Genomic DNA, 26,079 nt, shown 5'->3' with positions numbered 1-26,079 from the left:
AATCTGTACAGAAAAGGTGTAGTATATTTTTGCAACCTATGCCAATTTCAAAATACTAAATCTGCAATTTAAATTATTTAATGTTAATAGATTTGTACTTCCTACCTTTTCCGCAGCTTCAACTGTCTTCTGTTCTTTCTTCGCTGCATGTCTTTTCTGATCATAGTATCTGCATCATTTGAATAAAGATGAAAAGTCATGCATGTATTTAGCATGCCAAATATAAATTCCTGCATGCATGTTTGCCTAACTTATGTTCTGGCTACCCCTTGGACATCTGCAATTAGATCTAAAACAAAAACAAGTTGATCTAGTCTTTACAATTTATTTTAAATTATTACAAAATCAGATGTTTTAATATCTATATCTAATTATATGAACTACTCAAACTGCAATTGTGAAATCTTCTTATTTAATTGCAAGCCAGTAACACATACTAATTCAATATGTCAATATGCAAAACATTAGCACACCTGAGCTTGGATGTGCAGAAGGAAGAGAGCAGAACACTTCCAAGAAATTAATTCCAGCACTGCCAGCAAGGCTACATATTTTTTTGTGTAAACACAAAGTACACTGCAGATGCTGTGGTCAAATCAACATGTACAAACAAGCTGGATTCTCCAACTTCCGGCAATTCCTTTCCTCTCCCTTCCCCCATCCCACTTTCATTCTGCCTCCTCTTCCAGCTGCCCTTCACCTCTCATGGTTCTGCCTTCTTCTACTACCCACAGCGCTTTCCCCTTACATTCCTTCTTCACCTCTCCTGCCTATCCCCTCCCTGCTTCCCCTCCCCAACCCCTTGATCTTTCTTCTGATTGGTTTTTCACCTGGCACATTCCACTCTCCCCACCCCACCTTCTTTATAGGGCCCCTGCCCCCTTCTCCTTCAGTCCTGACAAAAGGTCTCGGCCCAAAACGTTTGACTGCTCATTTCAACAGATGCTGCTCGACCTGCTGAGTTCATCCAGTTTGTGATATTTGTGACGTGTTGATATTTTTTTGTGTGGCTGTATGTTTACTTGTTATCTTATATGTATCCTGTGCTGTGAATAACTGTTGGTTATGTGTTTTGCACCTTCACCCTGGAGGAACACTGTTTTATTTGGCTGTAGTCATGGGTATTCATGCATGGTAGAATGATAACTAAACTTGAACTACACAAATTACTGGCTATTCTCTTGTGCTAGATTTCTACACTGAAGCACTGAGTAAGGAGATTACTAAATATAAATTCTTAATAGCAAGGGGAAACACATCAGAATCCATGAAATCAACGATCAGTAGCACAAAACATGTGAGAAGCATTATGCTACGTATCCCTCAAATACATGAATCATGTATGGTTTAATTATACACATTCTTTCATATACAGATGTCTTAATGCCAAAATATTATATAATTACAAAAATAATTGCTAATATATTCAATTAGTCAATTTGGTTGTACAATTACAATTCACAATGGAGGCATTTTAGACCTGAATAAATGTAATCTCAAATTTTAAGATGAAAGTTAAAGCACCAAATTTAAGATAAAATAACACAGTCATGAACTGTGTAGGATTACGAAATGAGCACCTACTTTTTAGCATTGGCATAGGCAGACAAGCTAAGGTCCACATCTACCAAGACTGCTTTGTTCTTCTGTAAGAGTTTTTTCTGTTGCTTATTTTTATTCTTTTTCTTCTTGCTTTTAGTTTGTTCATTTTCAGCACCTTCATCCAGATCAACATCTTGATCTTCGTCATCTGTTACATAGGGGTTTCTAAATAGAGTGCAAAATTATAAACACATATTAACAGTGGTAACACGTAACTTCTATGATAACATCTCATAACTTAATCACTTTTGTCCTTGGAAAAAAAAGGGCTGTGGAAAAAACTGAAACTCTAACAACACACAAAATACTGGAGGAACACAGCAGGTCGGGCAGCATCTATGACTTATTTCCGCTTCCTTTCCAGTCTTGATGAAAAATCTCGGCCAAAAATATCAGCTGTTTATCCAATTTCATAGATGCTTCCTGACCTGCTAGGTCCCTCAGCATTTTGTGTGTAGTGCTCTGGACTTCCAGCAATGCAGAATCTCTTGAGTTTATGAAACACTTACAAGTTAAGAAGAACTGTTCAAGAATCTCTTGACATCTCGCTTTCTTTTGACTAGAACAAATTTTACATTATTTTATTAATAAGAATGCAAGATCAATTAAGGATGAAAAGACTGTTTCAATAAAGCTCATTAATTAACAGGGTAACCTATTGGTCTATGGAGAACAGTATGAAAAAAAAGTAATTGAAGAATAAAGCAGCTTTGAGAATTAACTGGTGCAGATGAATTGTGTGATTTTACAGTCCAGGGGCTGAACAAGTGAATAGAATGGATGTCTGAGTAACTTAGCATTAAAATGCATGATCACGGTCAGCGCAGACATGAACATCACATCCAATTCTGGTCATTGACACATAACAAAGGCATTCATACAGCACGGAAGGAAAAAACCCATTTGTTAAAGCTGAGAATGAGGTTTGCATTATGAGTGAAGTATCAGAAACCAGTCCTTACGGCAAGAAATTGAAGCAAATTAAAAATGAACTTGTGTTGATATTGAAGATAAGTAGAGAAAAAAACAAATAGCCTTTTCTTCCAAGTGCAATTACATTTTCACTTAATAAATATCTTATTTGTTTCTCATAACAGCATAAGCCAAACCAAACAGATTCATTTTGGATGACAGAGTGATGTAGTAGCATTGAGCCAGAACTTGTCACTTCATCGTTGCAGCATTCAAAACTGATCTCCAGTGCTGTTTGGATGGAGTTTGCAGGTTTTCCCTGTTACTGAGTGAGTTTACCACCGCCCCCCCCCCCCCCCATCCAAAGTGCTCTTGTTCCTCCTCAATACTGGTTGGTAGGTTAACGTGCTTTTGTAAATTTCTCTTTTGAAGGTGAGTGCCAGAAGAATCAGTGAGGTATTTGACAGAAAATAAATTATACAAAAGTAAGTGAGGTAATATGTTGGATGGGATTGCCCTACAAGCCAGCATAAACTCAAGGGCCACATAGCCTCCTCTATCATAAGAATTATGTGTTACGACTGTGCCCCAACTCTGACGGGCTGAAGGGTACCAAGTAGCCCCCCCCCCTCCTTTTTGAGAATCGCAAGATCGCTATTAATTCAGGAAATGAGAGAGAGACACGCAAATCTTCAAGGTTTGGAATGTGTCCTGGGCCTACGAAAGACAAAGCCACGGATAACAGCCATTGTCTCTTGGGGACGGAATTGTGTATTGAGTACCATACTATTCATTGAAACCCTCAGGAAATTAACAGAGCGGGCTGGTTGAGGGATTGCATCATCCCAACCTGATTGACATCTGAGACCCCGTGAGTAAGGATAAAAGAGGGTCTGGGGAACAACCCCTTTAGACGCACCAGGAGAAATGCTAGAAATCCCGTGACAGCATTTAATAGCAACAGCCGGTGGGGCCCGCGTGCGTCCTTTCCCGTTGCCTGGGATTGGCGGGACTGACCACGGAAGAACGGCTTAGCTAAAAGGAAAAGGACACCAAAGACATTTCGAAGGATCGACATCATAAAAAAGGAAACTCTGGCAAGTTCCAAAATCTGTCTCTCTCTTGACTCCAACCAAAGGCTGCAGCCTGAATGAACTTGAGTGACTTTTATATTTCCATCGGACAATACATTATCCCCTAGACAACGATAGAGCTTATTTCTTATTATTATCACACCCGCACTTTTAGATTTAGTATTGACGACGTATATTATCTGTATGTTTGCATTGATATTATTTTTGTGTATTTTTATCAATAAACACTGTTAAAAATAGTACCATCAGACTTCAATGGACCTCTCTATCTTTGCTGGTAAGTTACCCAGTTACGGGGTACGTAACATATGAAAAATATATATGAAAATCATTCTTCTTTAGCTTTGAGTAACCAGATTTGCCTCAGACCCAGGAAACTGCAGATGCTGGAGTCTAGAGCAACACACAAGATACAGGAGGAACACAGTGGGTCAAGCAGCATTTATGGAAAGTCTGGGCAGTCAATGTTTTGGATTAAGACCCTTCATTTGGACTAGAATTGCATTGTTATTTCTTTTACATTTTGTGTCCCAACTTAAAATAACCAGAATAAGCTCAAATGAAAGGAACAACAAATAGCATTTTCAGAACTGCAAACTCTCTAATATTTTTACTAGCTTTTCAATTAAAACCCTAGATCAGGGGTCGGCAACCCGCGGCTCTTTCATCTCTGTGCTGCAGCTCCCCTTGGTTTGTTAGTTTTTGAAATGTAATTCGAAATTTGAAGATTATGGTGATCTTGTACAATCTAAATAAAAAGTTGTGGTGACCCCATTTCCTGGCACATCCGAACCGGCTCACAATTAGCCACCGTTCCGGCTAAGGGAGATAGCCTACGGGGGTTTGTGAGTACGTGTCTTTTGGAGCATCCGCACCCACGGGGGGGGGGCGGGTTGAGAGAGGCTTTAAAGCAAGGCTGTTTAGTTCGAATAAAGTTATCTTTGACTGCAGTGTTGTTATTTTAGCGCTGCGTGTAGCACACCGCTACAACGTGTTTTTATATCGCTATTAATATACGTCACCACTGCCAATGCCTGACACCCGCCAGTGCGCAATTTCTTTTAATTTTTCGATCCAAGGTAGGCTAACTATGGAGTAACCTTCAACCCAACGTCTTTTTTTCGGAGTTCAAAATGTTTTTGTTGCATGCAGAAATGTAATTTCATTTTCTCTGCAGGAGTTCATCAATTTCATAAATGCAACACATTATAGTTTGTTTATACATAGCATAAAGGCAAAAAAAAACGTTGTATGCAGTGTTATTTTATTTTAAATGTCAAATGGGTTTTGTGGCTCCCAGTGTTTTCTTTTCTGTGGGAAATGGGTCCATATGGCTCTTTCAGTGGTAATGGTTGCCGACCCCTGCCCTAGATCTTCAGTCATAGAGCATGGATTAAATTCTTACATCAAGAACATAGAAAGCTTACTTTAGCAACATTGTGATATGGTTTGTGTTCAGCTTCAGCTCTTTAATGGAGCACGCCACAGGGTCTTCCTGCTCCTGTGCTTCCTTTACAATGCTTCCAATTTCTGCCCAGTCAATCTGATTAGCTAAGGCACTGCGTATAACTTCAATAGCCTTATCAACAACAGTCAGATTGATCTCAATTAGCTCTCCTTTCAACTTATCATATTCCTAGAGAAAGAAAAGCATAGGTATGAAATTATTTGCATGTCTTACAAAAATCTTTGTAGTAGAAAAATGCACTGTAATTTCAGAATTCAGAAATTATGGCCCTGGCGTTTGAGCTCCAAGGAATTACATGATGGATATTGCATGGATACTACAGCGGCCCCTAGTGTCTTATGTGAGAATAACAAAAAAATTGACTGCTACTACACGGGAGATGAAACTACCGTAAATCCGGTGTATAAGCCGAGAATCTGGCCCTAAATTTTGGTCCTAAAATTAAGGAGTTGGCTTATACAGAGGGTGCCAACTTTGGAAAAACGAATACATGGAAGACAGTTCGTATTTATTGGCTGTTTTTGAGTCAAATACAAAAGAAAATATAAACACTTATGAAATCTACACAAAAAAGATCTACAAAACACATTCTGTTTCTCAATTTACATCCTTGTATACACTGTTGACGTCAAACGCTCAGAGCTTGAAACTCTCACACTCTTCATTATCTGACTCTCCGAAAATCGCGTCCCATTCTTTGGCAGTCACCATATCATCGTAAGGATTGTCAATTTCTGCTTCAACATCATCATTTGCAGCTTTACTGGCTGCCAAATCTCCATTGTCTTCTTCCCAAAGCAAATGATCTTCAGTGCCATCCAAAGCATTGCTGATGCTGCACTTCTTGAAGGCCTTCACAGTGCACTCGGCCTCCATTTGCTCCGACAATTACACTACCCACTCGCAAACTGTAGCTAGAGATGTGGCCCTCATATGTCCCACTGGTGTAAATGACTGATTTCCAGACATCATCCATCCGTTCCACTGTCGACGCATGAATTCCTTGAATGGTTTGTTTAAACTCACATCTAGTGGCTGCAGCATGGACGTCAAACCACTGGGGATGACTGTGATGTCCGTATTTTCAGCTTGCAATGCTGCTTTACCTGACAAGTGCGCTTTGAACACGTCCCAGACAAGCAGCAACTTTTCCTCACTGAAACCTTTGGGATGTCGATGCCACACCAGATTTCCCCACCTGAAATTGTCTGGCACAGTGGCCGCAGGGGTTGATCAGGTAACATGTCACTGCAACTGGAAGGCCATGGGCTCCTAAGTGGGGTGTACTAAAGGTACATGAGCAGAACTCACAAATGTCAGTCCACTACATCCGCTGAACAGCACTTATTGGGTCGGTGGTTTCTGAGCCTAGCCCTGGCTGCCAGGCACGTCCCCAGAGCATGGGGGAAGTGAAAGAAGCATAGCCCTGCAAGGGCTGATGTTATCTTGCCTACATAGTGCTCCACATGTGACACTTGACCACTACCTCGCCACCCTGGCTTTGGTTTTATTCTATCAGTAAATGGAGGCACTTGTGTTGTTTCCTTATAGCAAACAGAAAATATAACTAACTTAGCAACCCACATCCTGGAAGCTACAAGAGATTAAGAAAGTAGGGAATCAGTACCACAACTATTAAACTCGGGAGGTGGATGGTGGGCCATGTGGGGCACTGGGAGGATTATGAGCAACTATTCTGCATTATGGTATAGCTCTTGGTATTATAATAATGGCTGTTATTCTTTTATGATTGTTGTGTGAAATAAGAGGATGAAGGAGAGGATACTAAAGAATGGATACTCATTGAAGAGGGCGTATGAATAAGGGAATTTTGAGTAGGGCTTTGAAACTGTATCATTTCTTTACAGACACATATATGCATATTTCAATTACTGTTTTGGTGAAATGTAGAGTTGTCATGAAATGGCAAAAAGGAGAGAATTTGGAGATGTACTTGTAGTAACAAAATGGCATTTTTGTTTGTGACACAACGGAATCTGTATTGTATCAGAGTGGTTTCTGCTAATAGTTTTCGCACAACATTATGCCAATGGAGGCTGAGTCCTTGACTAAGTCCAAACTGCAGACCCACAGATGAGTTACTGGAAGAATGCCAAGCACACCGATTAAGCAGGTGACTGGAATGCACTCTGACCTTGAATTGAAGTGCAGAAGCTAACATTTGGGTATAAAGGAACAATTATGCTGTCTGTTTCTTCAAAGCTATCACCAGCTCTCATATGGAGATGACTCTCCCTTGCAGCAAGTAAAATAAACATACTTATAATTAATCCACTGAGTTAACTGTTGTTTGTTATAAGATGCAGTGAAAAGGTGCTTGACATTACCCCCAATTGCTGTTTGGTGTAACATTCATACTTACAATGTAAACAAAGCACCTGAAGGCTACTTTCGATACTTATGCAATAGTGGTATTCACAATAGTAAACTAGCAATTTGCCATCATTCTGCACATTATTACAAGTTTGGGATTATTTTTACCTGATTTACTTTTAAAGATTCCAATCTTTTCTCAAGATCTTTACGAACGTTATCCAGTTTCTTCAATGCTTGCTTTTCCTTGAAGATAGAAAGTTTGGTGTTACATAAAAGGTTTTCACCCATTCCACAAAAGCTTGCAAATTATATATTAAGGAACACACATAAAGTGCTGGAAGAATTCAGCAGGTCAGGCAGCATCTATGAAGAGGAATAAACAGTCAACATTTCAAGACAAGACCCTTCATCAGGACATACTACATACTTACTTATTAATCTGCTTATAAATCTACATTCACAAGATCATATAATATTATGGCCTTGAAGTTCTGTGGGAATTGTGTTTTCATGACTTGAAATTGCAGCTTAAATACATGAAGACAATACTGCATTGAACAAAAAGTAACTTCTGTAAACTTAGTCCAATTATTTTAATACTTTAAACTAAAGATAAACTTAAGGTAAAACTCAGTCAAAAAATTGTCACTACACTGAAATAAGTAATACATTTTGTTCTATGTAATGTTTTAGGCCCCAATATTTTTAATGAGGCACAAAAATGTCAAACAATTTAAAATGTAATAATATAACAAATCACAAATACAGTGGAGCAGTACACACAAAATGCTGGAGGAACTCTGCAAGCCAGGCAGCATCTATTAAAGAGAGTCAACAGATGACATTTTGAGCTGACCCTTCTTCAGGACTCACCATCCTTTTGATTATTTGGGACACTATGTTGCTTAATTGGAAACAGAAGACTGTTGCAGAAAAGTTTCTAACTAGCGTCAGTCGTATCCCCTTGTGTAATTGTTAGACACTACATTGTGCTTTGAACAAACAGTATTTAAGTAGGTCAGTTGCATAATTGCATTCAAAAAGCTGTGATTTTTGTCACTTGATAATTGGCGAGACATAAGCTGTAAGACAATTCAGAATTATTTTGCTCACTGTGGTTTCAAGCATTCAGGCTTAGAGATGCCAGAAACAGCCAGGAATGAAAATGAAATGATTTCACTACTTCAAAAATTTAGGAACTACAAAGAATTTGAAGGTATCGACAATCATCTTGAATGTTACAATGAAAATGAAGATTTGGAAGATGCAATCGTTGGAAGCAGTCCACTACCTGCACTAGGTGTCTGCACTGATTTTGTTCACTTACAGTCAATCAAAAGAACATGGCAGCATACATACAATGGATGAATTCCTCTATTGATATCTAGTTTTATAATACCGTCAACACACACAAAATGCTGGTGGAACACAGCAGGCCAGGCAGCATCTATAGGAAGAAGCACTGTCGACGTTTTGGCCCGAGACCCTTTGTCAGGTCTTGGCCCGAAACGTTGACAGTGCTTCTTCCTATAGATGCTGTCTGGCCTGCTGTGTTCCACCAGCATTTTGTGTGTGTTGTTTAAATTTCCAGCATCTGCAGATTTCCTCGTGTTTGCTTTATAGTACTATATTGGTAGAGTTCTAATTTGCTCTGTGTTTCATCTAAATAAATAATTTGTTACTCAATTAAAATAGCCGTTTATCCTTTTTATAACCTTTTAAATATTTCCAAGGCTAATTGGAGCAGCCACTTAATTGGGTCAAAATGTGTTGGTCCTGTTATGTCCCAATCAACTGGAATTCTTTGGATATAGAGGTTGTAGATCCTAGAAAATCCACCCAAAACCACAATAAGCTACACTGAATTCCTCTCAGCACACCTTTTGGAACATCACTGGTACTTCAGTTTAGGGCGCCCACTAACCTCTCCCCTCACTACCCGGCTGCCCTGGGGTCTTCAGCCTCCTCCAACCCCACCGCCATCACACTTCAAAAAAATTATGTTTGGGAAATAAGTTATAAAAACATACAACTCACTCTGATTACAAATTCAGCAGGAGAACTGTTCTCATATTAGAAGTCACACAAGACCTCTGGTGGTGCACTCGGATGAAGCAGCCACTCCAGGTCCAATCAATAGTGCATTTGTTCATCCTGTATGTCTTTTTTTTTAAATTGCAAGTTATTGCTGGATACTAAGAACACCGAGTACTGCAGGGCTATCCCATCAGCGAGTTGCTTGATAGCAATGGAATTGGCTTTATTGCAAACCGCAGACTGCTGTTGTTGCTTGGACTTGTTGCGTACCATTGTGCTGTGACAGTGTGCGATGCAAGTGATTGTCTTGGACATGTTTATTGAGATCGCAAAACTCTGTTGAATATTGGTAATGCAGTATACTGCAAATCCAATTAATTGCATCAATCACAGTGAGGACTAGGTCCAAGCTCGCCTGATGCAGTCACCAGGGGAGGAGACGCCTCTGTAAGGTGAGCCGGAATCCATGTTGGGTTGGAGCCTGCCCCTCTCAGTGGTGCTGCCACCTCCCTCCAGCATTCCAATGCTCGCCCAGTACTGCCCCTTCCTCCCCAGTGTTTGCCTGTTGATGGACCCCCCCCCACCCCCCAGTGTTCACCTGGTACTGTCCCCAATCCCTCCAGTGTTCAGCCAGTGCTGCCCCCACCCCCACCATCATCTACCAGTGCATAAACAGCAACTAGCAAGGTGCTGCTTAATGATAGGTCATCTACGCAAGGAGCTGAACAATTCTTTCAAGCTGCTGAGACCTGCTCAGGAAATTATTGTAAATTATCCCAAATGGCTTTACGATAATTTCCACCATTTCTTTCAGTAGCCTGAGATGCATCCCATTAGGACTAAGGGACTTGTCTACATTTTGGCGCACTAGTCTGCTCAGCACTGTCTCTTTAGTAATGATTAGTGTATTGAGATCCTCACACCCCCATCACATCCATAACATCTCTCTTTGGCAATCAGACATATCCTCCACCATGAAGACACACAAAATCATCATTTCAAAACCTTGACCATTTCTGCATTACCCAGTATTAATTTCCCCTTCTCATCTTTCTTTGTTCACTTTAGCCCCCCAGCCCCCCCACCTTTACACTTTATATTATGATAATAGCTTTCACTATCTGTTTTTATATACTGTACTAATTTACATATATAATTGATCTTCCCTTTCCTTATCACTTGCTTGGAGGGTCTTTGTTGCTTTTTTGGGGATTAACAGGAAAAGCACACATATACTATCAAAGGATCATTTTCTTTACAGACAGTGAAAAGTTCCAAAAAAAATCTTAGTCGTAAACTTTGTTTATCAATGCCAAGATTGCATTGGTGGCACAACACAAACTGCTTTGGCTTAAGTTTAATCCAACAGAAATGTTGACCGTGGGTGAAAATTCGATTTGTCAGCTGCACAAATCTGATAAATATTTTAAATACATATGTATTCAGAACACAATAAAATGGATAGATGATAAATGAGCATAGCTTCTATTATCACATTTACTAAAACGATAATTCCAAATACTAAAAATCTAAAAAGGTGCTTTAAGGACACTGGAGATAAGAGAAGTTGAATATTCATTCAATATTTAAAAGTGCTTTTTTAATATTACTTAAAATATATAAACCTTACCTGCTGTAAAGCTTTTATGTCGATTTTCTGGCTTTCTAACTTCGAGTAAAACTCATCCACAGCCTGAGAAGAAAATACATTTTGTATTAAGTATACAAAATTTATCAATAGAAAGCACTCAGTAGCAATTATGTTTTGATGTTGTGCAACTTCCAAACCTCTCCATCCCATACAGGCTTTGAACTTTGATGTATGGTATTATCAAATCAAGTAGCAAAGCACAGATTACACTCAAGCTACTGTCTTCACCTGAGCATAACAGTGTACTTCCAAATAATCTGTTAACTAATGACTAGGTACAGAAACATGGCCCAGTTTTCCACTGTTTAAAACACAGACATTGAGGTAGCTTGGAAATCTCCACTTATATTCTGGTTGATAGAAGAGAGCTAAAAACTAACAAACAGAAATTATGACACCTTCCTTTCCACTATTCATTATTTTATAAAAATCAAAAACCTATTCTTACTATTCACTATTCAACACTGTATTTTAATATAATGTTCCTTGTATGGTACCTTTCACCAAGTTTTCTTTATACCTAACTTAGCAAAAAATTTAAATAACAGAACTCTACCATGGATGGTAATAATTTTGTATTAATGAAGTACAAAACATAACACTTTGAATTGCTTTCAGTTGAGGAATAATTAGAACACCTACAATTAGAAACCAGTGTTCTACAACTAAAAACTTTTCATTTTTATCCCTCAAATAACAATAACAGTAGACAATAGGTGCAGGAGTAGGCCATTTGGCCCTTTGAGCCAGCACCGCCATTCAATGTGATCATGGCTGATCATCCACAATCAGTTCCCGTTCCTGCCTTCTCTCACAGTTCTCTTGATTCCACTAACTTTAAGAGCTCTATCTAACTCTTTCTTGAAAGCATCCAGAGAATTGGCTTCCACTGCCTTCTGAGGCATAGCATTCCATAGATCCACAACTCTCTGGGCGAAAAAGTTTTTCCTCAACTCTGTTCTAAATGGCCTACCTACCCCTTATTCTTAAACTGTGGTCTCTAGTTCTGGACTCCCCCAACATCGGGAACATGTCTCCTGCCTCTAGTGTGTCTAATCCCTTAATAATCTTATATGTTTCAATCAGATCTCCTCTCATCCTTCTAAATTCTTCACTCCCTCAATAGCAAGAATATCCATCTTCAAATTTGGAGACCAAAACTGAACACGATACTCCAGGTGTGGTCTCACCAGGGCCCTGTACAACTGCAGAAGGACCTCTTTATTCCTATACTCAATTCCCCTTGTTATGAAGGCCAACATGCCATTAGCTTTCTTCACTGCCTGCTGTACCTGCATGCTTACTTTCAGTGACTGAAGAACAAGGACACCTAGATCTCGTTGTACTTCTCCTTTTCCTAACGACATCATTCAGATAGTAATCTGCCTTCCTGTTCTTGCCACCAAAGTGGATAACCTCATATTTATCCACATTAAACTGCATCTGCCCACTCACCCAACCTGTCCAAGTCACCCTGCATTCTCCTAACATCCTCCTATTTCACACTGCCACCCAGCTTTGTGTCATCTGCAAATTTGCTTTCTTTTCTTTTTCAATCTTTTTATTATTATTATTAATATCAACATAATAAGATTGATACATAGATAATGGGATTACAAACATACACATTTCAACTGAACATAAAAGACTACATAAGCAGTAGTTACAGTATAAATGAGTCTTCCCAAATCATGGACGATACAAGTATCCAATAAACAAGGCAAACCTAGGTGTATCATAATATATATTTTAAAAAACAGAAAAAAGAACAAAAAATTATGCAAAAAAAATCTAACAATCTAATAACTAATAAGGAAAAAAGAAAAAAGAAAAAAGGGAAAAAGAAAAAATGAAAAAAAAGGGCTGCTTATAATATCTAACAAAAATACAAAATCATCAGTGTCGTCAACTCCGATCCTCTCAACATATGTAAAATCAAAACTGGAAAAACAAATAGGCTTGGAACAGGGTCATATTACATCATATGAAAATATTGAATAAATGGTCTCCATATCTTTTCAAATTTAATTGAAGTATCAAATACAACACATAATTTTTTCTAAATTTAGACATAACATAGTTTGAGAAAACCAATGAAATACAGTAGGATTAATTTCTTTCCAATTCAACAAAAGAGATCTTCTAGCCATTAATGTAAGAAATGCAATCATTCGACAAGCAGAAGAGGATAAATGAAGTGAGTCCATCACTGGTAAACCAAAAATTGCAGTAATAGGATGAGGTTGTAAATCAATGTTCAATACCGTGGAAATAATATCAAAAATGTCTTTCCAATATTTTTTCAAAAGCGGACAAGACCAGAACATATGAATTAAAGACGCTATCTCTGAATGATATCTGTCACAAATAAGATTTATATAGGAATAAAAATGAGCCAATTTATCCTTGGACATATGAGCCCTATGCATAACCTTAAACTGTATTAATGAATGTTTAGCACATATAGATGATGTATTAACTAATTGAAGAATTTTATCCCAATTCTCAATAGGGATAGTAAGGTTAAGTTCTCTTTCCCAATCATTTTTAATCTTATAGAAGGGCTCTGAACGTATCTTCATAATTATATTGTAGAGTTTTGATATTAGCCCTTTCTGAGATTTAGTTCAAACAAATTCTCCAAAATACCTGAAGACACAAGGTTTGGAAAGGTAGGAAGTACAGCATTTAAGAAATTCCTAATCTGTAAATATCTAAAAAAATGAAATCTAGGCAAAGTATATTTATTAGATAATTGTTCAAAAGACATAAAAATTATCCAAAAATAAATCAGAAAATCATAGTAATCCTTTAGTCTTCCAAGCTGAGTAAGCTTGGTCTATAATAGAAGGATAAAAAAAGCAATTGGATATAATAGGAATACTTAAAACAAACTGAGTCAACCCAAAAAATTTCCGAAATTGAAACCAGATACGTAAAGTATGTTTAACTATTGGATTGTCAATTCGTTTCTGCAATTTAGAAAGAGCAAAGGGAAGAGAAGACCCTAAAATAGAACCCAATGAAAATCCTTGTACAGATTTAATTTCCAGGTTCACCCAATGAGGGCTAAAAGATAAATCCCAATCCTTTAACCAACATATCAAATATCGGATATTAACTGCCCAATAATAAAATCTAAAATTAGGCAATGCCAATCCACCTTCCTTCCTTGCCTTCTGTAAATATTTTTTACCTAATCTAGGATTTTTATTCTGCCATATATATGAGGAAATTTTTGAATCAACATTAGCAAAAAAAGATTTTGGAATAAAAATTGGTACTGCTTGAAATATATATATAAAAACTTGGGTAAAATAACCATCTTGATAGCATTAATCTGACCTATCAGAGATAAAGATACTGGTGACTATTTAGTAAACAAACATTTAATCTGATCTATTAGGGGTAAAAAAAATTAACCTTAAATAAGTCTTTATAGTCCTTTTTTGTGATTTTAATCCCTAAATAAATAAGTCATTAACTAATTTAAAAGGTAAATTTCCATAAAATGGAACCTGTCTATCTAAAGGAAACAATTCACTCTTATTAAGATTTAATTTATACCCAGAAAAATTACTAAATTGAGCCAACAATGATATAACTGCAGGAATGGATTTCTCAGGATCAGAAATAAATAATAATAAATCATCTGCATATAATGATAGCTTATGTATATCTGTCCCACGATTAATGCCAAAAATGTTCTGTGATTCTCTGACAGCAATTGCCAAGGGTTCTAAAGCAATATCAAATAATAATGGACTAAGAGGACAGCCTTGTCTAGTACCCCGAAATAAACGAAAAAAGGGAGCTCTTTGATTGTTAGTAAGCACTGAGGCTACTGGAGTATGATACATCAGTTTAATCCAGGAAATGAATGTCGAACTAAAATTAAACTTTTGAAGCACAGTAAATAAGTATGGCCATTCAACTCTATCAAATGCTTTCTCCGCATCTAATGAAATGACACATTCTGAAGTGTTATGTGAAGGAGTATAAACAATATTCAATAATCTCCTAACATTGAAAAAAGAATAGCGATTTTTAATAAAACCGGTTTGATCTTCCGAGATAATTTGAGGTAATACCTTCTCCAGCCTGGATGCCAGTAGCTTGGAAAAGATCTTGGAATCTACATTCAATAAAGATATTGGTCTATAGGATGCACAGTCAGTAGGGTCTTTATCTTTCTTCAATATTAAAGAAATGGAAGCTCTATAAAAAGATTGTGGCGGATTACCCAATCTAATTGCTTCTTCAAAAACCCTGCATAACCAAGGAGAAAGAGTAGCGGAAGAACATTTTAAAAATTCTACTGGGGGTGGAGTTTCAAGATGGCGACGTAAACGTCTGCCTTTTAGGCGCTCTTCACTTGTCTAACTATAATCACCCTTTAATCAAATCTTTTCGAATTTAATCAAATGAGTTGATATTTTTGATTGACTTTTTTTTCTTTTAAAACTATATTTGATCTAACTTTGCCGAACTTAAAATGGCTACAAGTAAGAAATCGTCTAAGGAGCCTTTATCTATTGATGCAATTTCTAATCTTCTGGACACTAAACTTGCAAGTTTGGTAAGTAAAATGGCAAGTTTGGAAAACACGTTTACCACGAAAATGTCTGAACTTGAAGGAGCTGTTAAATCGCTTGATACTAAGTTTCAGTCACAGGCAGCGGATATTCAGCGGCATGAAGATAAGTTGGAGACCCTTGAAAAATTAATTGCTGAAAAAGCATGTACACTTGAGGAGTTGGATAAGAAGGTACAATCGACTCTTAAAGTTGTAAATCAGCATAAGTTTAAAATTTCTGATCTTGAAAATCGATCTTGCAGACAGAATTTGCGTATTATCGGGTTTTCCGAAAAAGTTGAGTCCGGTGATTTAACTGAATTTTTCTCTAATTTACTATGGGAAATTTTCGGTGAAGGTTTGGAAACTAAACCTGTTATCGACCGCGCTCACAGAGTTGCGAGGTTTTCAGCTGTGACTGATAAACCACGAGCGGTGATTGTTCGCCTTCATTATCCTCGTGAGAAAGAGCTTTTAATTCGATTAGCTCGTAAAAAAGGTATGATTTCCTACAAAAACTTTCCATTTCGAATTGTTGAGGATTATTCTTATGAAGTAATGAAAGCCAGAATCGCTTTTAAACCAGTGATGGCAGAGATTCACTCGATTGGACTTAGACAAGCTTTAATGTATCCAGCGAAGCTTAGAATTGTGCTGGACGACAACAGTCAACGATTTTTCAACACTCCGGAAGAAGCGAAGAAATTTGTTGAAGAATTTCGATCTTCTACTGCAACTTGAACTATGTGTTATGTGGAAGATTTTTTGGAGAGAGGATATCTTTCTATTTTAAGTTTTAACTTATGAAGCTGGGTTATAACTTTTTATTTTTTGATTTATGGGTCCGGTTTTTTTTTTACTAGCATCATTGTTTATAGATGTTCTTTTTAATTTTGATAATATCCTTTTTTCTTTCTGTTTTGGTTATATACGTTTATATTTTGCAATAATGATTTATCTTTTTTTTTTAAGATGTCGTTTCTTTTTCCCGTAAGATTCTGTTTTTTACAAGCATTTATCTGTTTGCCTGTACTCAGATATGGGACAAATGTTTTGGATTTTTGTTTTTTTTTTATATATATGTTGTACTGTTTATTATATCCCTTTTTTTAAATGTTATTTTGTCTTTTAACAGATTGCTGAATTCACATTTGTATTTAGTAATATGGCTTTTTCAAAATGGCGTTTCTTCTTCCCATAAGTCTTTGCTTTTGAAACGTCATCTTGTATTTGAATATGGGATTTTTTTTTAAAGGTATATTACACTTTTAAATTTTGACGTTTATACTTTTTTTTATTAATGATTGTTGTATTATATTAGTTTTCTTTTATTCTGATTGATATATATATATATATTTTTTTTGCAACTCTATATCTTAATTTGGGTGTTATATAGTTTTCTTTTAATCTTTTTTATAGAGCTGCCATCTTGAAATGGGGGTAATATTAGTATTAGATTATGCGCCTGCCGCTTGGCTTTTTTTCGAAGGGTGGGGGGAGGGGGGAGGGATCTTTTTTCACGCTTTTGCTTTTTATTTTTTTGCTTTTAGTTTATGGGCCGACTTTAAACTACTAATTTTGTTGAGGTGTCATGTTCTCCGGTTGCTCCTGAATCAATTTTCCTCCTTCCTGAATTGTGGGTTATGTGTCTTTCTAACCTTTTATGATATACACAATTAATATTGGTATGATGGATAGATCTGTTAACTTTATCTCCTGGAATACTAATGGTTTAAATCATCCGATTAAACGTAAAAAAATATTTAAAGTATTCCATAGACTGAATGCTAATATTATCTTTGCACAGGAGACCCATATCAGGAGGGAGGATAATCAACGTTTTTTTAGGTTCTGGAAGGGTCAACAATTTCATTCGAATTGTACCGCTAAAATTAGGGGTGTGTCTATTTTTATAGATCCCTCAATATCGTTTACCCATCATGAAATTATCTCTGACCCACAGGGTAGATTTTTGTTGATAACTGGCTTACTCTTCCATCGGAAAGTTGTTCTAGTTAATATTTATGCTCCAAACTTTGACTGCCCTGAATTTTTTAAACGTTTATTTACCTCTCTTCCTAATCTAAATGAATATATGTTGATAATGGGTGGAGATTTTAATTGTTGTTTGAATCCTTCGATGGATAGATCTAAACCTATTCGCACTCTTCCGAATAGATCAGCCCTACTTATTAATTCATTTATGGTTGACTCGGGAATTACAGAAATATGGCGGTTTTTGAACCCTAAAGATAAAGAATTTTAATTTTTTTCACATGTATATCATAGCTATTCTAGAATTGACTATTTTCTTATTGATCATCGGTTATTAACGGATGTTATTGATTGTAAATATGATTCTATTACTATTTCGGATCATGCACCTTTGAAGTTATCTATTAAGATTTCGGACTATTCCAATAATACCAGATCTTGGAGACTTAACGCTACTTTGCTTCAAGACCCAGAATTTATTACTTATATAAAACAGCAAATTGACTTGTTCTTTTCTACAAACTGTACTGAAGAAATCGACAGAGGAATACTTTGGGACTCTTTTAAGGCTTTTATTCGTGGTCAAATTATCTCATATTCTGTTGGTAAAAGAAAACAAAGATATTTAGATATTGCTTTATTGGTGGATAAAATCAAGGAAATTGATAAGATTTATTCCGTGACTCCTACCAAAGAACTTTATAAGAAGAGAGTTGAGCTTCAAATGGAACATAGTTTACTATTATCTTCTTCAATTGAAAATCAATTAATTAGGACCAGGGCTCAATTTTATATTCATAGTGACCGTACTGGTAAACTGTTAGCTAATCAATTAAAGGCTATCTCGACTAAGCGACAAATTATTAAAATTCGCAAATCAGACGGTAATTTAACTACTGATCATAAAGAAATTAATAATACCTTTCAAGATTTTTATAAATCTTTATATCATTCAGAATTTGATGGTGACCAGTCCATGATAGATAATTTTTTTAACAATTTGAATATTCCTAAACTGACTGATGAAGACCATAGCCTGTTAGATGCTCCTATTTCTATGGTGGAAATAGGAGAGGCTATCTCATCAATGAATTCAGGGAAAGCTCCTGGTCCTGATGGTTATATAGTAGAATTTTTTAAAACTTTTTCTTCTTTGCTTTCTCCTTGGTTATGTGAAATTTTTAATGATGCGTTTGGTAAGAAGAGATTACCTCAATCTTTTTATGAAGCTAATATTTCTCTAATTCTTAAAAAAGATAAAGATCCTACTTTATGTACATCTTATCGCCCTATATCACTATTAAATGTAGATTCTAAGATTCTTACAAAAATTTTAGCTATTAGATTAGAAAAAGTACTATCTCAGATTATTTCAGAAGATCAAACTGGTTTTATGAGGAATCGGTATTCCTTTTTTAATGTTAGAAAATTGATTAATATAATTCATACTTCACCACCCACAATCCCAGAATGTGTTATTTCATTAGATGCTAAAAAAGCTTTTGATAGAGTTGAATGGATATATTTATTTAATACATTGAGAAATTTTAATTTTAGTCCTAACTTTATATCATGGATTAAATTAATATATCATAAACCTGTCGCTTCTGTTTTTACAAATAACTACAGATCCTCTTTTTTTCAATTATCTCGTGGTACGAGACAAGGCTGTCCCTTAAGTCCTTTATTATTTAATATTGCATTAGAACCTTTAGCTATTGCTATTCGTGAATCTCCTAATATTTTTGGTATTACCCGTAATGAGAAGTTATACAAATTATCTCTTTATGCTGATGATTTGTTGTTATATATTTCTGACCCTGATAGGTCTATTCCTGCTATTTTATCCTTGTTGGTTCAATTTGGTACTTTTTCTGGTTATAAACTAAATTGAGATAAGAGTGAATTATTTCCTTTAAATGCACAAACTTTATTGAGTGATAGGATACCATTTAAAGTTGTTACTGATAACTTTACCTATCTAGGTATAAAAATTACCAAGAAATATAAAGATTTATTTAGACTGAATTTTTTACCTATGCTTCATCAAATTCATCAACTTACTACAAGATGGTCTCCTTTGTTTTTATCATTAATTGGTCGGATTAATGCTGTTAAAATGATGATTTTACCGAAATTTTTATACTTATTTCAAGCCCTACCAGTTTTTATTCCTAAATCTTTTTTTGATAGCATTGATTTGAAAAATTTCCTCATTTGTGTGGCAAAATAAAAACCCTAGGTTAAGTAAAAAGCAATTACAAAAATCAAAAAAAGATGGTGGTTTAGCTTTACCCAATTTTAGATTTTATTATTGGGCAAATAATATTCGTAATTTATTGTATTGGAAACTAGATTTGGATTCACCACTGTGCCCACAGTGGGTAAATTTGGAATGTAATGAGGTAAAGGGATATTCTCTATTCTCTGTTCTTGGTTCTTGTCTTCCTGCAGATTTAGTTAAATTTAATAAACAAATATTTAATCCTGTTATTAAACATACATGACGAATTTGGTTTCAATTTCGTAAGTTTTTTAGTTTGAAAAACTTTGTTCTTGATAGCCCTATCTTATTTAATTTCTTTTTCAAACCCTCCTGGACAGATCAAGCTTTTAACATATGGAAAAGGAAAGGTATAAAATGTTTTCGTGATCTCTTTTTTGAAGATACTTTGATATCATTTGATCAACTTTCCAACAAATTTGAATTACCTAAATCTAATTTTTTCAGATATTTACAAATTAGAAATTTCTTACATAAAGTTTTACCATCTTTTCCTAATTCAACTTTGGTGGACATTACAGATTTGATTTTTACCTTAAATCCTTGTCAAAAGGGATTAGTAGCTTTTATTTATAATATGATTATGAAGATACAACCAGAAATATCAGTTAGAATTAAACAAGAATGGGAAAAAGAACTTCAATACAACATATCAACAGATAAATGGGAAAAAATTTTGCAAATGGTTAATTCTTCTTCTATATGTGCTAAACATGCTTTAATACAATTTAAAATTGTACATAGAGCTCATATGTCTAAAGATAAACTTGCTCGATTCTATTCTCATATTAACCTTCAATGTGACAGATGTCATTCAGAAGTGGCCTCATTGACCCATATGTTCTGGTCATGTCCCACTTTACATAATTATTGGAAGGACATATTTACTACTATTTCCTCAATTTGGAATATAGATTTACAACCTCATTCTATTACTGCAATTTTTGGCATACCAAATGAAGATGGTAATCAGTTTTCCCCTTCAATCAGACGAATGATTGCTTTTGTAACATTAATGGCCAGAAGGTCTATATTACAAAATTGGAAAGAAGTAAATCCTCCTACCACATTTCAATGGCTTTCTCAAACTATTTCTTATCTGAGTTTGGAAAAAATTAGAAGCACTATTTTTGACTCATCAATTAAATTTGAAGAAACTTGGAGACCGTTTATTCGACATTTTCATATGAATTAATTTGGCCTTTTCCAGACCTTCTTTCTGCTTATTCATGTTCAGGTATGGAGTTCCGGAGTTCTTTGACACTATCATATACTTGTAAACTGTTATTATTGCCCATGTTAGTTTAGTTTAGTGTTTTATTTTTTTTTAATATATATTTTTTTCACATATTTTTAATATTTTTTTTCTTTTTTAATGGTTATTTTTGTTTTTTTTTCATATAATCATGTGGACTTGATTGATTAAGGTATTTTCTTCTGTTGATGTTTAGTAGGATATTGTTATCTTATTATCAATGTGATTTCAAGTCTATTGTATTCACAACTTACTTATTACTATGTTATTTTTTTTGTGTATATATGAAAATCAATAAAAAGATTGAAAAAGAAAAGAAAAATTCTACTGTATACCCATCTGGACCTGGTGCTTTCCCAGAATTCATAGAGGAAATAACCCCTTTAATTTCTGCATCCGTAATAGGAGTTTCTAATATTGAAAGATCATCTGATGATAATTTTGGAAAATTCAATTTCCCAAGAAAATCATACATGGTATCATAATCATGAGAGAATTCAGAATGATACAGGGAGGTATAAAAATCTTGAAAAGATTTGTTTATCTCATCATGGTTAACTGTCAGATCCCCATTCTGCTGACGAATCTTAGTAATTTGACGTTTAACCAAAGCATTCTTCAATTGACTAGCTAACAGTTTACCCGATTTATCACTATGTATATAAAAAACAGATCTGGTTTTCATTAATTGATTTTCAATCGAAGATGTAAGTAATAAACTATGTTCCATTTGAAGTTCAACCCTTTGTTTGTAAAGCTCCTTACTAGGAGTAGTCGAATATTTCTTGTCAATCTCTTTAATTTTTTCAACCAATAAAAGAGTTTCCTTCTTAATGCGTTTTCTCAGACCAACAAAGTAGGAGATAATCTGTCTACATATATATGCTTTAAGAGTGTCCCAAAGTGTTCCGCAAGAAATATCATCCGTGGAATTAGTTGAAAAGAAGAAATCGATCTGTTCCTTCATAAATTTAATAAAATCCGGATCTTGCAGTAAGGTAGAATCAAATCGCCATTGATACTGCACTAGAAGCTGTATCCGTAAATTTAATAGAAAGTTTTAATGGAGCATGGTCAGAGATGGCTATAATATCATAATTACAACCAATTCCGATGGAATAAAACAAGAGTCAATAAAAAAATAATCAATTCTCGAGTAGGAATGATAAACATGTGAGAAAAATGAAAACTCTTTGTCCTTAGAATGCTGAAATCTCCAAATATCAAAAATTCCATTATCAGTCAAAAAAGAGTTCTTATGTGGCCGACTTATTAGGTAAAGTCTGAGTAGATATAGATCTGTCCAACAAAGGATTTAAACAACAATTAAAGTCACCACCCATTATTAACTTATATTCATTTAAATTAGGTAGAGAAGTAAATAAGGACTTTAAAAAAATCGGGATAATACACATTTGGAGCATAAACATTAACCATAGCAACCTTTTTGTTAAAAAGTAAGCCAGTAATTAACAAAAATCTACCATTCGGATCCGAAAAAATATCGTGTTGGACAAATGCGACAGAGGAGTCAATAAAAATTGAAACTCCCTTTACTTTAGCATTCGAATTCGAATGATACTGTTGACTCCTCCAAAACCTAAAAAAGCAATACTTGCCCTCTTTCCTCACATGAGTTTCTTGTGCAAAAATAATATGTGCATTCAGTCTTTGGAATATTTTGAAAATCTTTTTCCGTTTAATCGGATGGTTTAAGCCATTAGTATTCCAAGAGACAAAATTAATGGACTGAGCCATATTTCTCAAATCAACCCTTTGGCATATAAAGGGTTAACCAAATTATAAACTCATGCACCCAGAAGAGGAACAAAAATAAGGGGCAGACCCAGAAATGACGACATCGCGGACATTTTAATAGTTTAAAATCAGCCCAAATGAAAAAACTAAAAAAAAAACTGGTGTAAAGAGCATAAGATTAAAAAAAGACTCCCCACCCCCCACCCAAGAGTTGAAAAACCCACCCCAGCCAGGAAAAGGCTGGGAAAAAAAGAGGAATGAAACTAAATCTACCCCCATATCAGCAGAAGGCAACTCCGTATATAAAGGATAAAAAAGATCCACCCAAACTCTAAAGAAATAATAATCACTATACTAAAACCAAACTTCTTAATATAATTGCTAGTAAAAAAAAAACAAAAAGAATATAATCACTAGTAACTTATAAATTGGGTTAAAACCCAAACAAACCAAAAAAATTTAAACTGTGATAAGAAATGCATTATAGGAAGAAGACGAGAGAAAAAAAAAATGGCGAAATCAAAAAAAAGCCAAAAATATTTTAAAGAAACTGCCATCTTAGTAAAAAAAATTCACCTTCGGATTAATAATAATGACCAAAGATAAAGTACAGTGATTAAAGTAAGTAAAATAAAAAGATTAGTACATCAAGAAAAAACTTTAACTAGAGTATAAAATATAGAGTAAACCTACACCAATAGCCAGAAACAAAATCTGGTTTTGGAAACAAAAACCATCTTGCAACGATCAAAATCACTCATTTATTAGAGATGAGAATCCGCAGCAGTAGGGAAGTTCTCATTCAGAAAGTGTCTAGCTTCAGATATAGAAAAGAAAACACGCCATGATGCATTGGGAGGCGAGATTCTGAGCTTTGCAGGGTATAAAAGTGCAGATTTTAGATTTTTCTCATAACATTCAGACATCAGAGGTTTAAAAAGAAGCCTTGCCTTCATTACTTCTGGACTAAAATCTTCCACTAATCAAAAATTGAATTCTTAGAATTTGACTATCCCTACACGCCAAGCCACACGGATAAGTTGCTCTTTAACATGCACATAATGAAATTGGACAATTACAACCGGCGGTTTAGCTGAAGCACTTGGTGATCGATGCATAATTCTGTGAACGTGATCGAGTAACGGAGGACTGTCTGGGAATACAGAAGGGAATGCATCTTTTAAAAGTTGAGCAAAGTACTTCGAGGGGTTCCCTTGTTCAATACCTTCTGGGAGACCAAGTATGCCTAAGTTCTGTCTTCTGGACCGATTCTCAAAGTCGACACTCTTGGCTTTAAGTGTTTCCACCTGTTTAATCGTCGAAAATAATTTCTGCTCCAGTTTTTTGATTATCAAGTCTCGCTTCCGAGCGTCCTCTTGCAAAGTTGCGATTAGAGCTTGCTGCTGGTTAACTACCGAATCCGTCTTATCCATATAATCCTGAAAGGCCTTTATATCTTGTTTGAAAATTTGTCATTCTTCTTCAAATTTTTCATTTAAAACCTCCAATAACATTTCATAAGTTAATTCAGTTTGCTTAGGATCGGTCTTTTTCTTCTTCTCGTTCCTGTTAGAATCTTTCCAAGGTTCTCACCCTTTAGATCTCAGAGCCATTTCTGTATTCATTTCTTCAAAATTCACAATAAACTCTTAAAGATAAGTCCAAAAAAGTAGCAAGAATCTTTTGGTGTAGGTAAAAGTAAGTTAAATAAGGGTGATCATAGGTTAAAAAAAGTAAAGGTTATGGAGCGAATTTGAAACAGTGCTCACTCCATGAGCGTCTCCTGCTGACCTCATCTGCAAATTTGCTAATGTTACTTTTAATCCCTTCATCTAAATCTTGGATGTCTGATATTTTCACAAAAACATGTCATACATAACACTGGTATTTTTTATTATATTAACTACTCTGAATACAAAAATTCCAAAATAGCTTCACTTCAAAACAGAAATGCTATCAAGTAGTGATGTTTTGTTTATCACTTTTGCTTCTGAAAATAGAAATGCTAAGTACTAAGTGTGAGGCCAAACTGACAATTGTTGACAATTTTTTATCCTAATAAGAAGATTGAAATGATTTGAAGTCAGATCCTGACTACATTCTCCGCCATGGGACTCAACATCCTGTCCACTGATGGAGCAGTGGTCTCCTGCACAATGTACTTTACATTCAAACCCTCAGCTTTAAGAGAAAGCAGCTTGCTATGCAATCAAATGGATTTCCTTAATGCTGTTATTACTTTATGCTATAATTTTTTAATCTAATAATTTCAACTTTTTAAATGTTGTTTATATCTATTTAGATAGCCAGAGGTTTTCAGAGCCTATTCCAACTTACAGGATGTGAAAGGTTCATCCTTTCAGTTCTGGAAAAGCAAATGGTGAGCGCCAACCCCAGTACATTTGATTAACTATACTATAATTATTAAATAAAGCAACTGTTATTTTAAAATACCTCAGTAAAAGCCTGGCTCACAAGCAATTCACAATTCATACATTATTCTTTATTTTCCAATTATAGCATCTGTTTGTAAAGTAAAATATTAAAAGATAAAAGATTAGCTTTATTGGTAACGTGCACATCAAAACATACAGTGAAATGTGCCATTTGAATCAAATCAGTAAGGATTGTACAGGGCAGCCTATAAGTGTCATCACACTTCCAGTTTTAACATAGCATGCCCACATCTCACTACCCCTAACGTGGGAGAAAACTGAAGCACCCGGAGGTGCTTCAAAAAAATTTTTTTTAATTACAAAAGCAAAGTATCATCACACAATCATGATTGTCCTCAGTTAAAAAACAAGTCTTATACATTGACCCATTAAAAGATAAACCCACCCTGATGCCCAAATAAAGTCAAAGAGCTCATAATGGAAATAATAAAATATAGAAGTATAACATTACCTTATCAAATGAATCAAATTCAACGCAAGAATTGTTGGCATGCTGCGCAAAAAGAAATGGATGAAATTCTTCATAGCTGTAAAAGATAGAGAATATATTAATGGATAAACCAGAATAGATCCTTGAAAATGTTGACACTCAGGAATTTGAGAAATGGATTCTCTGATTACTCAACTACCAAACTCTAACAAATGTGTGAGACT

General features: G+C 35.3%; 1 protein-coding gene across 2 annotated transcripts in view; it reads right to left on the bottom strand.

The window, feature by feature from the left end:
• LOC132386930 (ribosome quality control complex subunit NEMF-like) overlaps positions 1–26,079 on the bottom strand; it is an 88,775-nt gene that overhangs the window by 37,988 nt on the left and 24,708 nt on the right. For both annotated transcript variants that reach the window (XM_059959294.1, XM_059959290.1), the window contains 6 exons: positions 25,877–25,952; positions 11,081–11,143; positions 7,579–7,656; positions 5,036–5,244; positions 1,585–1,767; positions 106–169 (listed from right to left, as the gene is read on the bottom strand). In XM_059959294.1, coding sequence (XP_059815277.1) covers positions 106–169; positions 1,585–1,767; positions 5,036–5,244; positions 7,579–7,656; positions 11,081–11,143; positions 25,877–25,952 — 673 coding nt within the window. The remainder of the gene's footprint in view (positions 1–105; positions 170–1,584; positions 1,768–5,035; positions 5,245–7,578; positions 7,657–11,080; positions 11,144–25,876; positions 25,953–26,079) is intronic.

Source organism: Hypanus sabinus, chromosome 2, assembly GCF_030144855.1.
Source record: "Hypanus sabinus isolate sHypSab1 chromosome 2, sHypSab1.hap1, whole genome shotgun sequence".
NCBI classification, from domain to species: Eukaryota; Metazoa; Chordata; class Chondrichthyes; order Myliobatiformes; family Dasyatidae; genus Hypanus; species Hypanus sabinus.
Note: the sequence above shows the minus strand (reverse complement) of the source record. Positions and strands in the feature narration are given on the sequence as shown.